We start from the raw sequence: 16,922 nt of genomic DNA on the forward strand, positions 1-16,922 counted from the left end.
TCCTGTCCCACTCACCTTGGTCTCCTCCGGTTCCTCTACAGAGAAGACATCTCAATAAAGGTTGTCTAATGGATAAGGTGTAGGGACGAGACGCGTGTTCATTGAGCACTCGCTTGGGGGAGCACTCGGCTAAGCTTGTGTTACAGGTTTACCTTGATTGATCCTAACGGCAACTCTGAAGAAGAGACTGTTTTATACACGAAAAACTGAGGAGTTCAGTCGCTTGCCCAAGATCACAGTTTAGTGATGAAACCGAGATTCAACTTGGGTCAGTCTTGTGCCCCCGCCACCCAGTCTTGCCACCACTCTCCTCATTAACTCGAAAGTTTAAATCACTCTTCTGATACTTGTGGGGGAGCCAAACTCACATACACCACTGAGGTGGGGAGGCTGACCTTGCAGTTCAAAGACCTGACCTATTAAATGAAGATACTCCTACTTATTGTCATAATGACCCATCACCCGGTCTGTTGAGTATTTATGGTTTTTAAACTGTTTTCTAAAAAGCATATCTTCAACTTCCCTTGTGGTCCAGTGGTTAAGAATCCACTTTGCTATGCAGGGTGGCTCAATCCCTGGTCAGGGAAAAAAAGAGCCCACATGCTGCAGGGCAACTAAGCTCACAGGCCACAACGAAGACCCAGAACATCCCCCCAAAAAATGTGTAATAAAAATAAAAAGCATATCCATTTAAGTATGTTATGCTCACCCAATCCTTCCTCTATACAACCCTTCACCATAACCCTCATCACTGTTTAATCTTTGCTCCTCCCACCACTGACTGCTGGCTAGCACCTTCCAACTTTGCATCTCTACAACAAGCATCTGTGAGTATATTCACACCATGAAGGGCTGGTCTAGTCATGTTTTAATTTTTATCACTCTGGCAGGAGGAGAAATTATCAAATCCAGAGACATTTTACTTGAACACAATTACTGCAACCCCAGTTTACAGAAAACCCAGTTTTGTGTACCTGGTAAATGGAAACTCCCCCAAAAGTCCTTGATGACAAGAACCCTAGGTTTTGTTCAAAGTAATTTTCCCAGCAGACATGAAACTATCTTAGTCTCCCAGGGTCCAGGAAGACAGTGAGAGAAGGATAAATGTTGCCCTTTCTTTCAAGAAGGCTCAAAGTAAGCCCACTCACAAGACAACCTGGAGAGCAAATTTTAGACCCTTCTCCAACAAAATAGCATCTCATTCATTAAGCTGAATTAATTTTTGAGAATCTTTCAACAGTCCAGCCGTACAGCCAAGAGTATTTTCCTTAACAAAATCCACCTTTCTACTTGCCCAAAGCACCTAGCATTTCACCATCCGACTACTAAACTTCAGTATTTTATGGTGTCAACTTCTGTGTCACGTGGCGCCTCATCCTGTCTGTGACCTTCATATAGCCCAGATGTGGACACATAGACCTAAGGAATAGGCTAAAAGTGTGCAGAGCCCAGGCTGGACTGTCCCAAGCTGTCTGGGCCCTCCTCCCAGAAGTCGGCTCCTGCCACTGCGGAGACTGCAGCGGGGACCATCAGATCTGAGCCTTAAGTCCTAACCACACCCTGGGATTTGCAAATCAAATACAATAAGAAAGAATCCAAATATCTCATTTTCTATTGGTTACATATTGAAACCTTACTTTGGATTTACTGGACTATGTAAAATGTATCGACTAAAAAAGACACACAGTGTGAGAGTTGCCAGTTAAGTTTTATTTGGGGCAAAATGCAGACTGCAGTCCCGGAGGCATCATCTCAGACAGGTCTGAGAGACTGCTCCAGAGAGATATCTGAAGTGGTGCCTTCCGGGCTGCAGTCCGCAGTTTGGCGCAAATAAAACTTAACTCGAAACTCTCACGTTGTGCATCTTTTTTTAAGTCAACAGGGTGTCCGACAAAGCGACCCAGAGTGGACTTCCTTCCTTGGCCTGGACTCCACAAGGAACTGGAGCTTTGGTTCCAGCAGTGGCCCCTTGCACCCATCTGCCTCCTTGGGGAATCCAAAAAAATTTGGGAAAGTCTCTCCTGGTTCTCAAATCTCACGTATTGGTTGAGATGCTGAGTTTCATTTGGCAGGGCAGCAGGTTACATGCCCCCTCCCAGTTGGAAAGATACTGGGGGAGCAGGGAGCCGGTGAAACATCTGGGGCTTCCCCACTCATGGTCTAGACACTGAGTGGGGCTCAGCTGAAAGATACCAAGAAATCCCCACCCAGTGGAAAGGTACTGGGTGGGAGGTTGGCTGGAAGATGCCAGGGGAATTACCCACCCAGTGGAAAAGTACTGGGTGTGTGTATGGGGGAGGGGGTTGCTTGACTGAAAAAAAAAAATTGAGGAATACCCAGGGCTCAGCTGAAAGATGCCAAGGTCACTCCGTTGTAGGGGACTGAGTGGTCTTGGCTGAGTGGTGCGCTAAGAGGCTGATCTGACACTTTACCTCAATTCGACTGCCTTTATAGAATCTGTTGGCATAAAAATGAGAATGTACAAGAGCTTTGCTGCGAAGAAAAGGAACAAGGCTCCTCTCGGCTGGTTGCACTTTTCTCAGGGGACCGAGAAATTTATGGGGGTGGTGGAGGCCTAGTCCTCATATCGTGCAGTGGTCCCATAAGGAAACCCACTCACTAATTAAATTGCTTGCTCCTCCAGGGTGACACATAAGAACTGACCATTCAGCCATCTGAGCAGCCACAGTGGTCTTAGATTGCTGGAGGCAGACTCCGAGACACGTTAAGACAGGCAGAAACGACTCTGGGGTGACTCCTGGGGGAGTTAAGTTCACAAGAAGCACACAGGCCCACTACACAATTTCACTAGTGACTTTTATCCCTGATCAACTTAAAGTGGGAAACAGGATCTCTCAAAAACAGAAACGAGGGGCATCAGAAAACCAACCTCTGACTAACACTCCAACGAGATTCACGTACAATACCTATGGTGCGCATACTTGCAAGTACCTAGTTAACTGGGGAAATTATACCTAAAAAAGAGCTCAACCTAAAATGGCTAAATTGGGGCTCTTTTGATATTTCAAAATTGATACTTCTGTGCACACAATTAGAAAAGACTGGCCCTGCTTACTTTGATTGATATCTGCAGCTGCTGCTGCTGCTGCGAAGTCGCTTCAGTCGTGTCCGACTCTGTGCGACCCCATAGACGGCAGCCCACCAGGCTCCCCTGTCCCTGGGATTCTCCAGGCAAGAACACTGGAGTGGGTTGCCATTTCCTTCTCCAATGCGTGAAAGGGAAAAGTGAAAGTGAAGTCACTCAGTCGTGTCCGACTCTTAGCGACTCCATGGACTGCAGCCTACCAGGCTCCTCCGCCCATGGGATTTTCCAGGCAAGAGTACTGGAGTGGGTTGCCATTGCCTTCTCCATTGATTGATATCTAGAAGTTGCTGAAAGAGGAAATGATAGAGTAACATTTTTGAAGGAAACCAACTTCCCCTATAGCTCAGCAGTAAAGGATCAGCCTGCAATGCCGGAGATCCAGGAGTCATGGTTTCGATCCCCGCGTCAAGATCCCCTGGAGGAGGTTATTGACAAAAAAAGATGTACAGCTTGAGAGTTGCAAGTTTATTTGGGGCAAAATGAGGACTGCAGCCCGGGAGGCAGCATCTCAGATAGCTCTGAGAGACTGCTCCAAAGCGGCAGTGGGGGAAAGTCAATATATAAGGTTTTGGTGAAGGGGGAGTTTAATACCATGAAGCACTCATTTTACAAAACTTGTTTTTTTAGTTTTAGTGGTTTTTTAGTCTCTTTTTTTCTTCTTTTTTTCAGTCAGGAGGATCTGATGTCACCATGAAGGAATTCAGGGCTTCTCTAGATATGAGAAGATGAAAGGATTGAGATCATAAAATCTGTTACTAAAAACAGCCAACTATCTAAAGTCCTGTTCCACCAGATTCCCTGGAGTACAGAGTGCCTCACTCCACCCTGAACTCCCTCCAGGGTTGTTGAACGTCAACAGCTATAGCAGCATTGGGTTCAGTCTTCGTAGATGCAGATGGCAAATGCCTTTGTTGTTCACTTGTTGGCAATGCTCTTGGCAAGTGCCAATTTGTAGTTGACAGGGGCATGGCAACCCACTCCAGTATTCTTGCCTGGAGAATTCCATGGACAAGAGGAGCCTGGTGGGCTACAGTCCATGGGGTCACAAAAGAGTCAGACATGACTGAAAGCGACTGAGCACGCACGAACCACAAGAAATTGCTGGAAACTATATCAGAACTAAAAAGGGCTGCTAGTACTGACTCTGCCAGGTCACAGGTCTAGTGAGACTGGAAAGTCCTGTTTGGCATTTATGCCATTTGACTTTTGATTTCTGGGCATCACTTTACCATCTTTTCGGAACACTCTTGCCACTTGGCTTTTGATTTCTGGGCATCTCTTTGCCTTCTGTTTTATTTTGAGTGTGACTCCTGGCAGGTGAGGATCTGGTTTGGTTTGGTTTGAGCATGCAAACATCTGGTACAAACTTCTCAAGCTAATGTGGGAAGCACTTCCTCTAAGGTTCCACACTCCGCCTGGGAACTCCTTGGGAAAAAAAAAAATGTTAATGAGTGGTCACCCTAGCTATGACTCAATGACAAGAAAAATGGCCTAAAAATATTGGCTCTTTATTGACACAGGATAGGAAAATGAACCCAGGTTCCCTTATCTCCAGGGTTTTCTCCTATAATCAACAGCCTGGGGCTGATCAAACTAAGAACCCCACTTCCCGAGAAGGACAATCCCTGCTGGGACCAATCTGCCCTTGTTATCAGAGCCAATCTGAGCACTCTCTGGTCTAAATTTTGGCTATAAAACTATGACCACAGAGTGGGGAGCTTGCTCAAACTCATGTCCATTGAGTCAGTGATGCCATCCAACCATCTCATCCTCTTGTCATCTACTTCTCCTCCTGCCTTCAATCTTTTCCAGCATCAGGGTCTTTTCCAATGAGTCATCAGGTGACTCTTCGAATCAGGTGGCCAAAAAAAGATGATTTTTGACAGTGTGGTCACAATATTCTTTAGACTCCAGAGAAAGCTTGAAGAAATTATCTCTTGCTCCGAGGAAACAACTCCTCCTACACCTTAAGACCAGAACTCTCTGGATCACTTATCTAGACCATCTAATTCCTGAAACCAAAAGAGAAAAAAAGGGAAGGAGTCTTTTAAAATTTTTTTATTCCAACTGTCACAACTAATGAGTATTATATTGTGATATCTGATTCATAACTAAGTTTGGAAAACAAAGCTGTGAAATATCTTTCGAATCTATTTGTATGTCTCTGCCAACAATGGTCCGTCTAGTCAAAGTTATGGTTTTTCCAGTAGTCATGTGTGGATGTGAGAGTTGGGCCATAAAGAAAGCTGAGTGCCAAAGAATTGATGCTTTTGAACTGTGGTGTTGGAGACTTTTGAGAATCCCTTGGACTTCAAGGAGATCCAACCAGTACTGAACATTCATTGGAAGGACTGATGATGAAGCTGAAATGCCAATACTTTGGCCACCTGATGAGAACTGACTCATTGGAAAAGACCCTGATGCTGAGAAAGATTGAAGGCAAGAGGAGAAGGGGATAACAGAGGATGAGATGGTTGGATGGCATCACCGACTCGATGGACAGGAATTTGAACAAGCTCCAGGAGTTGGTGATGGACAGGGAGGCCTAGTGTGCTGCAGTCCATGGGGTGGCAAAGAGTTGAATACTTAATGCCTTACACTGAACAGCAACAACAAAGAACTGTTAGACAAACTCTATTAAGAATAATTATGCTTTAGGAATGTCTGTCTAATACAGTCACTCCAGATTAGGGTAACTTGACTTTCTAAGGGTTGTGACCGTCAACTAAAAAAGATGCACAACTTTAGAGCTACAAGTTGAGCTTTATCTGGGGCAAAATGAGGACTGCAGCCTGGGAGGCAGTACCTCCGATAGCTCTGAGAGACTGCTCCCAAGAGGCAGTGGGGGAAGCTCAATATATAAGATTTTGTCGAAGGTGGACAATACAAGTAGGCGCTCATTTTACAAAAGCTATTCAGCCAGTATCTATTGTCATCAGGAAGGGATTTAGTGCCTTTCTAGATATGATGAGATGCAAGCAGCTGTTGACCATCAGCACCCCCCGAGGGAGTTCAGGGTGGAGTGAGGTACTCTGTGCTCCAAATCTGATGGCACAGGTCTTTAGATAGGTGGATATTTTCAGGAACAGATTTTATGATCCTGATTCTTGCATCTCCTCTTATCTAAAAAAGCACAAAATCCCTTCATGGTGGCATCAGATCCTCCTGACCAGGGGAAAAAACTCTTATAAAATAAGCAACTGATTGCACTGAATTTCTCCTGCATCAAAATCTTATATATTGACCTTCCCCCACTACCTCTTTGGAGCAGTCCCTCAGCTATCTCAGCTGCTGCCTCTTTGGGCACCTCATCTTGCCCAAATAAACTTGAAACTCTCAAGTTGTACATCTTTAGAGGACAAATGTATTTTTCGTGTGCCTATTCGAAAAATTTAAATTACATATGTGGAACAAAAATAAAATAAAAATAAATTACATATATGGCTTACAATGGGCAGCACAGAATTAAAGGATGGCCCGAGGAAAACAACCATGCCTGTTAAACCCTGCCAAGTTCTTTAGCAACAGTTCTCTCTCTCTCAATGGTTCCTCCCCAGAATCTGCTGAGATAAAAGTCACGTCTCCTTTCTAGAGGAATAAGACCTCGGTAGCACGCCAGGTTTTCTACACCCCTTGGGTTCCGCGGCAACAGCAGGGCCGGCGGGGGCGGAGGGAACCGGAAGGACGGCAGCAGCACCCAAGAGCCTTGCAGGGCTTCCGCGGCGACCTCCCCAAGATGGCGCCGCCGAGGGGGCGGGGCTGTCCGCCACACCACCTCCGTCCCACCCCGCGCTGGCGATTGGCTAAGACAACTCGGTGCTTAGTGGTGATTGGGTCTCACGGAGACCCGCGCTGGGCGGGACCGGAAGGGGTCTCTGCCCTGGGGTGCTCGGGCCGGGGGCTCCACGTTGGTCCCTGGGGGATGTGGAAAGCAGGCAGCATGTCGGCGGAGCTGGGGATCGGCCTCGCTCTGCGAGCAGTGAACGAGCGCGTGCAGCAGGCGGTGGCGCGGCGGCCGCGGGTGAGGAAGGGGACCATGCGGGGACGGTGGGCGGCCGCGCCGAGGAATGGGGACACCTGCGTGGAAACGGGTCGTCACGGTGACGCAGAGGGGTCGCCTGGAGGGGCGGGACCTGTCCGCTGCCTTGGCATTGGCGCAAGCTGCGGAGCCCCCGCAAAAGGCTAGCGAAGGCGAAGGGGGTTCCCCAGTTCCTGTCAGGTTTTCTGCAGGTTAGCGATCCCGGGAAAATGACCAGTCTCTAGGCAGCGCGACCACTGTCCATCCCGCTTCGTGGTAGGGGTCAGCAGCCTTGGCGGAAGGGAGAGAGGCCAGGCCTGTACCCAGAGACTGCAGGAGAAGACGCCCACTACAGGAGCACCCAAAGGAGGCCAGGTTTGCCGGGGATCACGTGTGTGGCAGCGTCTCAGCCGGTAGATTGCTCATAAAGTAAATGTCAAGTGCCCCCGCCAGCGAAGGAGACGGTGAATTGACCCGACTTGAGAAGCACCCAGAGCTGCTCTTGCACGTTTGAGGCAGCAGGGAACTGACATCCAATCCCAAGCAGTTTACGGGGAGTTTTTTTCCTCCCTTATTTATATTTAGTCTTCTCTTGGAATTTATTTAGACTAAAGGTCAGTACCTTCCTCCCTCAATGCAAGTTTTAAGTTGAATGGTGTGGAGTGAGCCAGACTTGAATGGAGAGGTCAACATTCTTTGTTCAAGCATTTATGGTGTCAGCTCAGAGTGCTGGCCCGGAGACAGAAGACCTGTATTAGCATCACCTTTGCTTGGCTGTTAAGTAGATGTTACCTTGAAAGAAACTGAAGTCGCTCAGTTGTGTCTGACTCTTTGTGGCCCCACAGACTGTAGCCAGCCGGGCCCCTCTGTCCATGGGTATTCTCCAGGCAAGAATACTGGAGTGGGTAGCCATTTCCTTCTCCAAGGGATCTTCCCGACCCAGGAATCAAACCCAGGTCTCCCTCATTGCAGGCAGACTGTACCATTTGAGCCAAGTGAAGTACTGACTACCTGGGTGGTAAGTTTCCTCATCTATGCAGGCATGGAAAGCTCAAAACTTGCTTCAGGCATTAATGTTTTATGATTTTCCAAGAAAAAAACTAGAGATCCCCTAAAAAATATCAAACTAGGGGTTTCTCTCAGCTTAACTCTCAGGCAGATAGGCCACCTATTCCACTTTTCTTTTTTTCTAGAAACTCAATTCATCAGCATAATTAATCCTCAGAGTTATGATGTGGTCTCATGAGACATTGGCAGTGCAGCCCTCAGAAGACAGGGGGAAACTCTTGGCGCTTTGATTTAGCTTTTTGTGGCCTTGAGAAGCCTGTGATTCTGTAAAAATTCCAGACGTTGATGGGGTACATGAAAACTGAACCATATGACGATAGGCGAATCTCTTCTCTGTGTGGATTTGGTTGCTGCAGAATCCAGGGAAGCCCTCTCTTTATGCCATGGCCATGAGATCGGGAGTCAGATGAGCCTAATCCTGAGTCCAGAGCCTTCTGTGTCCCTGCCTCAGTTCTGCCACTGGTGATGGTTTAATCACTAAGTCATGTCCAACTCTTGCGACCTCATGGACTGTAGCCCCCCACGCTCCTCTGTCCATGGGATTTTCCAAGCAAGAATACTGGAGTGGGTTGCCATTTCCTTCTCCAGGGGATCTTCCCAACCCAGAAATCGAACCCAGGTCTCCTTCATTGTAGGCGGATTCTTTACCGACTGAGCTATGAGGGAAGCTTCAGTTTTGCCACTGGTCTTTTTTTTTTTTTTTTCAGTATTTTATTTATTTGACTGCTCCAGTCTTAGTTGCACCATCCAGGATCTTCCTTGTGGCACACCCCCTTTCTCTCTAGTTGTGACATGGGCTTAATTGCCCCAAGGCATGTGGGATCTTATTTCCCTGATGAGAGATGGAACCTCCATTGGAAGGCGGATTCTTAACCACTGGATTGCCAGGGAAGCCCCTCTGCCACTGGTTCTGCCACATAAATTGCAGAGTTACCCTAAGGCTGCTTCTGAGAGGCAATATTGTAGGCAGTATTGATAATTACACCAGGATCCTGATGAGTTTCCAAAACTGTTGACCTTGGGGTTTTAGGAGCCAGAAGTAGCCTCCCTTATAGTCAGAGAGTGATACCTCCTCCTAACTAAGTGATTCTTAAACCTTGCCATGCAAGAGACTCAGCTCAAGAGTTTGTTTTAAAGGGGATTCTTAGACTCCAGCCTGAGATTTGGACCCAGTGGGTTGGGAGGGGACCCAGATGATACTGATAATATTGGTCAAAGACCACAGTCCTAGGAAATAAAGCTTTTACTTACCTGCCCGGCTCTCCTGAGAAAGAAAGGTGTTCTGCTAGATTTTTGTTAAATTTAGTTTTTACATGTATTGATTTTTTGGCCATCCAGTGCAGCATGTGAGATCTAAGTTCCCCGACCAGGGATCAAACCCACGCCCCCTGAAAGCACAGAGTCTTAACCCCTAGACCACCAGGGTTAGTCCCTTCTGCTCTGCTAGATATTAAGGTGGCTAACATATTAGATTTAGATGCCATGCATACAAAAGACATTTCATCAACATTATTTGATATTGATAGCCGTGCTGTATTGGAAAAATGGATCTTATCAAATGCCAAGTAAAGGTCTCTGCCGATCCATCCTACAGGGTGCCCTAGAGGCGTTATCGGGATAATAAGTCCAAACATTGACTCATCTGGCTCTTTTCCTCTTGGCAGGATCTCCCAGCCATCCAACCCCGGCTAGTAGCGGTCAGCAAAACCAAACCTGCAGACATGGTGATAGAGGCCTACAGTCACGGGCAACGCACTTTCGGGGAGAACTATGTATGTGAGGGCCCTTTTCGTGCCCGTAAACTGCCCTCAGAAGAGTCAGGTGTGCCAGGCTTCTGACTTACTCTATTTTTCACCCTGTAGGTTCAGGAACTGCTTGAAAAAGCATCAAATCCTCAAGTAAGTGGAATCTGAATTCTTCATGTCTAAATCTTAACGGTTCAGTTGGAAATTAGATCCACCTTGGTAGTTGAGTTTCAGAGCAGGAAGTCAGGCTGATGGTAGAAACGCCTGCGTTTGCCGTGAGCCCCAAATATTTCTCATCTAGATTTTCTGTCTTTCTTAAGACCATCGTTTTTCTCCTTTGTGGCTTTTTGAAAATGGTGATTTTAGAAGCTTGCTGTAACCTTGGATCCTTTTGAGATTTGAAAGCTTTAACCAGTTTCTTCTCAATGGGCAGTATCTGAAAGAAGGGGAGAGTTGACAGGAACAAGGAAGAAAAACAGAAGGCTTCAGTTTTTCTCTAAGTGTCTTTAAGGGCCTGCCTGAAGATGCAATAGTGGTTTATCGCTTAGACTGGAAAGGTGAGAAGGGAACGTGTGAAGTGTGTGAGCTGGCAAGCCCTCCACAGACTCTGAATTAAACGCGACCACCTCTTTCTCTTTAGATTCTGTCTTCGTGTCCTGAGATCAAATGGCACTTCATTGGCCATCTACAGAAACAAAATGTCAACAAATTGATGGGTAAGATAAAACTCTAAATATGAAGACACAGTTTTTTTCATCATTTTATCATCTACAGTCTCTTCTGTGGAAGAGGGAATATTTTAGATTATCCCTAAGTCACCATTTGTGCTTTGGGGCTTCTTTTGGGAAAGAAATCTTAGTTCTTGATTAAAGGGAAGAAAAATATCATGATAAGAACAAAATGAGCTCACAGTTGACTGGATATTATAGTTGGAAACCTACCCTACCACACATGTATTTTTTTGGCGGTCTTTGAAATAAACTAGAAGGAATTGAAGCCCATAAAATTTTTTGGCTAAAAAAAAAAATTTTTTTTTAATAAATTTTTTTGGCTAGCAAAGGAAACACTTTTGTCCTTTTCCTTTTTTTTTTTTTTGTTTGAGTTTCACTTTATTGTGTAATGAACATAATTTTCTTTTTATCTATTTATTTTTGGCTGTGCTGGGCCTTTGTTGCTTCAGGCAGGAGCTACTTTTCTATTGTACGAGCTTCTCACTGCAGTGGCTTCTCTTGGAGTGGAGCATGGGCTTCAGTAGTTGCAGCTCTTAGGCTCTGGAGTACAGGCTCAGGAGTTGTGGCTATTATAACCTTGCCTCCCTCTCGTTTACAGCTGTCCCCAACCTCTCCATGTTGGAGACGGTCGATTCTGTGAAGCTGGCCGACAAAGTGAACAGTGCATGGCAGAAAAAAGGTTCCCCCGAAAGGTTAAAGGTTATGGTCCAGATAAACACAAGCGGAGAGGAGAGTAAGTGAGCAGACGGGGATGGCAGACGTTTTCCCCTTAGGATACGGTGGAGCACAGGACAGATGGCAGGCCTGAACACCCGTGCAGTGGGTCACAGATGGAGCTCTCGGGGCCATTAAGTAAGTAGGGTCTCGGTGGCACAAGGACCTCCAAGCCAGTCCACGTGTAATTCTTTACTGCGTTCTTAGTTTCTGAAGAGGCCAGCAAGGAGACTCAAGAACGGGCTTGTGTGACTTTGATCCTGAAAATTCCCGGAGATCACCCTCCCTCCCGAAAGAGATTGCAAATGTACATGTGTAATGCTTCTTATACCTTCAAAAATCATGTTTCCATTATCGGGAGAAAATCTAACAAAACTCACTGTGGGCACCAGTCAGGGAATATCTTGACAAGGCTTGGGTTAGCAGTGTAGCACAGAAATCAGAGCCTGGGCCTGAAACCAGGCAGACCTGGGGTTTGAGCTCCACCACACTCCAGCGCTGGAACCTTGAGCGACGTACCTGACCTTTCTACCCTTCACTTTCCTTACCTGCCAGTGATAGCAGAGCAGTAGTTCCAAGGATGCTGCGAGGCTTGAATGTGGAGATGGAGGTAAAGCTGTTGGTATATGTAAGGCATGGTTCCGGCGAGGCAGAAAAGGAAAGACGACCTCAAAAGAAGTAGGTTACCTTTATTCAGGCAAGGAGGGGCGACAGTCGGCCTAAAGACCAGGCTGAGCGCCGAAAGGGATCAGGGAGGCTTCATACTTATAGGGAGGTTTGTGGAAGCGATAAGGGAAACCGTCAATCAGGCGGAATATTTTGAGTATTCTTTTGTTGAGATGACACTTGTAGTTGGGCAGGGGGTGATAAGTCTTCTGGGCGGGTGTAGGGGGTGGTAGGTTTCCGGACAGGGGGTGATAAGTCCCAGATAGATGCAGCTGGCCTGGAGCATCAGGATGGAACTAAAGTTATGCTTTGTTTTCTCCGAAGTTAGATGATTCAGCAAGGGGCCTTTGAGACTGTTGTTCTCTTTTCTAGGCCCAAAAGACTCCTTCAGTATAGGACCCTGAGCATCTTGCTTGTTAGCTGTTTGCTAAGAATACGTGTTTACAGACACCAGTTGTTTGCTTTTAGAGCTTAGGCTGAAAGAACAAGCCTGGGGCCTGGAGTCAGGCTGCCGGGATCCATGTCCCAGTTCCACACTTCCTTGACCTGTGACCTTGAAAAAGGCTCTTAGCCTCCCATAACTTCCGTCTCCTCTTGTTTTAGAATGGAGAAAGTGAGAGCAGTTACTCCACAGAGCTACTGCATTAAATAAAAAACTGTATTGACTTGGCATGTGTGCCTGATACAGAAGTGTTCACTAAATTTTAACAATTAGCATTATATGTACATGCACCTAGATTATACATTATCCTGATAAGTAAACCCAAAACGGATTTCAGATAGAGTCCATTACAGCATTTCTTGAACAATGGCTATCATTTGCCCTAATTAAAGATTGGAATGTTACTAGCAGCTCCCTTTGTTAAATGAGGGAGGGACAGGATCTGTCCTCATACCTGCATAACAAGTAATGTTTTGCCATGGATTCCTTCTCTGGTTTTTAATGAGCAAGATCAGGTAAATTTCACAAAGTTCTAGTCAAAGCTGTATGATATATACTTCATTTTTATTTGATTTTATAATTCCACTAATAAATTAATGAAACTGTAGAAGTACCAGATTTGGAAAAATAATTCTGTGGTTAATCTGGCGTTTGGGCAATGTGAGTCTTCTTGGTGTTTTTTTTTTTCTTTTTAAATGTTTGGGCTCCACCACACACCCAACACACAGGATCTTAGTTCCCTGACCAGGGATATCAAACCCGATGGCTTCCCCCCCGACCCTCACACTGGAAGCACATAATCTTAACCACTGAACTGCCAGGAAAGTTCCAGATAATTTTTTTTTTTTTAAGATTAATTTTTCTTCCTTCTATTTTAAGAAAAGCAGTGTTTTTTTTTTTTTCCCCCCCTTTTCCTTCTATTATAGCTGTCCTCACATGCTGAGGCACAATAAAGAGAATCCAGTTTATAGCTCTTCCCTTGAGACACTCAGGACCGGGTCAGAAGGGGAGCAACACACACAGACAGCTCAGTGTAAAGTCACCATTTCAGTCTCGAGGACAAGTTCTCCCAAGAAGTCCTCTTGCCTGAGAGTCGCCTCCTCTGTCCTAGGGAATGGTGTTCCTCTGGCTTCCTAGAACCTCTTGGTCTTCTGTCTCTTTTGTGAAGGCAAACACGGCCTGCCCCCTGCAGAGACGGCGGCCCTGGTGGAACACATCAACGCCAAGTGCCCCAGCCTGGAGTTCGTGGGGCTGATGACCATCGGGAGCTTTGGGCACGATCTTAGTCAAGGACCGAACCCGGACTTCCAGGTACTCAGGGCCCGGGGTCGGGGCGCTGGTCACGTCCAGCGAGGGTATCCAGGGCTGGCTACTGCCGTCAGCTCCACAGACTTTCCAGGCGTCTCTTGTCGTGTTACTTGATCACCCGCTTCTTAAACTCTCCTCACACGGAAAACGGGAACAGGTCCCCCCAACCCCCACAGACCCTTCTCCACTCGGCCTGAACCTGCCTGACACGTGGTCTTCAGAGAAAAGGAGCTCCGGCTTCCTCTCCGACGGGTGACAGTTTTCTTGAAAGTAGGAGAGTTCACTGCAAACCCTTTCAGTGACTCATGGTGGTGGTGACAGGCCTCGAAGCCACAGGAATAAAGAAGTAGTCTCTGTCAGAGGTGTTGAGGCTCAGCCGCGTTCAGCCATCCTCGGAGAAGGCAGGGGTAAAATGGCGTCACGCCTGTCTCTCCGTCAGGTGTTGCTGTCCGTCCGGGAGGAGCTGTGCAGGAAGCTGGGCGTCCCTCCCGACCAGGTGGAGCTGAGCATGGGCATGTCCATGGACTTCCAGCACGCGGTGAGTGTCTCGGGCGCCTCCAGGACGGGTCCAAAGGCAACGCCTCGCCGTCGCATCGAGACACCACGCAGCAGTGTCTCACCTATGCTGACGTCCCCAGCCCCTTCTTTTTTTTTGAAATGAAGTGTACAGAAATTACAGCTTGACATCTCATTTAAAAAAAAAAAAGAAAAAAGAATTCAGTTTAATTCCCTAAGTGGAATCGAAAGGAAAATCAAAAGAAATGAAACTGCAGCGTTTTAAAAAGGCGTTTCCTTGTGTTCATGCTTGGGCGTGGTCACATGACACCGAGTCCTGACGAAGTGTCTGATGTCTGATCGTACGCATAGATCCCCCCAGGATGCAGCGGCTCTGAGCGCAGACTGATAGGTGTGCTGTGTTAGCGACTCACATGCACGATCTTCCAGAGCGGAAAGAACCTTCCTCTGGATTTACAGTAGTCGCACGAGTGGAAGATAGAGTATGTTAACATGATGCCAAAATGCTTGGTGTTTCTACGTAAGATGGAATTCGCTCCTGTGCTCACTCACTCACAGGGAGGCTTGCTCATCTCTGCCACCCCAGCATGTGAGAAGGGCGTGTGGTCTGCAGGACGGCTCTCTGACATGAACACCCCTTTGGGTGGACCCCACAGTCCTTCAGCTGCATTGTAATATGAGACACAGCTTCAGCATCTGCTGCATCATTATTATTGTTTTAAACTCAGCCCCTCCTTCTTCCCCACAGATTGAAGTGGGATCTACAAACGTCCGCATCGGAAGCACCATTTTTGGAGAGCGAGATTACTCCAAGAAAGCGGCCCCAGACACGCCCGCAGCAGAGCTGAAGGCCCCAGAGGAAGTGGCCCAGGCACACTGACCCGAAGCCGGATCCAGAAAGACTCACTGTGCGCTCACCTGGGCCTCCACCTTCCACGGCCCCAAGTCACCGCATCTCCACGCCCTCCTGGGGTCCTGACGAGAGCATGCCCAGGGCGATGTGTGTGGATGGGAAGTGTCTTATGTAGTTTCTGACACAGGAAGCTCACTGCAAGCAGTGGCTTTGGACTGGATTTGAGGAATCCAGACGTTTCTGCAGATCAGATGCCTAGGTCAGGGCCAGGAGTTGAGTTCAGGCTTGAACTTTGCCCAGGAATGCGTTTCCCAGGTGTTGCCTGTAATCGCCACAGTCAGAGGGATTCCCACTCGTCATCCACTTGGATAGAAAATCCCTGTTGCCAACTCCGTACAAACCCCACAGAGCAGTCACCTCTGCCACGCCAAAGCAGCATGGTCTCTGTCCGCCCCCCCCCCCCCCGTTTTCCATCCCACCCAGTTAACACCAGTCTCCACTCCAGATGGCAACTTTGGGTAACTTCAGGACCCAGCTCGAGTTAATCCCCCACGCCCATATTGTGGCCGATGAGAGTTGTGTCATCCATCAACCACCCTGTGACCCTGAAAATTACAGGGTGACTACCATGAGTGGGCCTCGGGCCTTCCTACCGTCCCCTCCAGAGACAGGACTTTGAGCTTTTCCCTGAGGCCCTATGGTGATGAGAATCGAAAGATACGATTTTTCTGCCACCAGGGTCCTTGCTGTGATGATTTCCTATCAAACACCAGTGGATCTCCAGTAGCTCCCCAGAAATTAAAGTTTTCCCCCAAAGCCAGTTCAGGCTCACAGTTTCAACAAGACTTGGCTTTGAGGGTCCTATTCCTGGGAGTACTTTTTAGGCGCATTTATAGCTTCCCCTCCCGAGCATATTTATAAGACAGGAATTTGCAACTCTAGATTGTTAATAGAGTAGCTAGCTCTTCAAAACCCAGAAAGCACAATTCTCAGGCAGTTACAACAGACAGCTGTAGTCTGGGTCATCCTTTGTTTTCTAGGTGGGTTTTTTTTATTTATTCAAACCCCAGTCTTTTAATTGTATGACAATAACTCCCATGATGCTGCTACTGAATGCAATTTTGTAAAACTTAAACCATTATGATTCCTATACTGTTTGAATCAAAGCTCTAGTGTGATAATTCAGCATCTATTAAATAAAAATGTGAGTTTGAAGTACAACTTCTGTGCTAATTACAAAGCAATTAAAAGATTTATTTTCTATGATCTGGTGTAGTGAGTAAGTCTAACAGGAGGGGGCATTGGACCCAACTGGAAGCCACCACACCCATCCTGGCATTGCACAGCTTACAATAAGGGCGCGCCTTAGGCCACAGTTCACTCAGTCATGTCCGACTCTTTGCGACCCCATGGACTGCAGCATGCCAGGCTTCCCTGTCCATCACCAGCTCCCGGAGCTTGCTCAAATTCATGTCCACTGAGTTGGTGATGCCATCCAACCATCTCATCCTCTGTCGTCCCCTTCTCCTCCTGCCCTCAATCTTTCCCAGCATCAGGGTCTCTTCCAATGAGTCAGTTCTCATCAGGTGGCCAAAGTATTGGAGCTTCAGCTTCAGCGTCAGTCTTTCCAATAAATATTCAGGACTGATTTCCTTTAGGATTGACTGGTTGGATCTCCTTGAAGCCCAAGGGACCCAAGAGTCACAGATGCAGCCAAAGCCACGCTGCAGATAAAAGGAGGGATTCTGAAGGCCA

General features: G+C 47.1%; 1 protein-coding gene across 2 annotated transcripts; it reads left to right on the top strand.

The window, feature by feature from the left end:
- The first annotated feature begins 6,952 nt into the window (after positions 1 to 6,952).
- On the top strand, positions 6,953 to 16,423 carry PLPBP (pyridoxal phosphate binding protein). Of its 2 annotated transcripts, XM_061134499.1 has the most exons (8): positions 6,972 to 7,127; positions 9,857 to 9,964; positions 10,055 to 10,090; positions 10,578 to 10,653; positions 11,267 to 11,401; positions 13,659 to 13,801; positions 14,238 to 14,336; positions 15,063 to 16,423. In XM_061134499.1, the coding sequence occupies exons 1-8, from the start codon at positions 7,029 to 7,031 to the stop codon at positions 15,192 to 15,194; spliced, it is 828 nt and encodes a 275-aa protein (XP_060990482.1). In that variant the 5' UTR covers positions 6,972 to 7,028; the 3' UTR covers positions 15,195 to 16,423. The 2 variants fall into 2 exon arrangements, with proteins under 2 accessions (XP_060990481.1, XP_060990482.1); XM_061134498.1 differs by lacking the exon at positions 11,267 to 11,401 and having other exon boundaries at positions 6,953 to 7,127; positions 15,063 to 16,422.
- Positions 16,424 to 16,922: the final 499 nt, after the last annotated feature.

The sequence above is a fragment of the Dama dama genome, chromosome 32, assembly GCF_033118175.1.
Source record: "Dama dama isolate Ldn47 chromosome 32, ASM3311817v1, whole genome shotgun sequence".
Classification (NCBI taxonomy): Eukaryota; Metazoa; Chordata; class Mammalia; order Artiodactyla; family Cervidae; genus Dama; species Dama dama.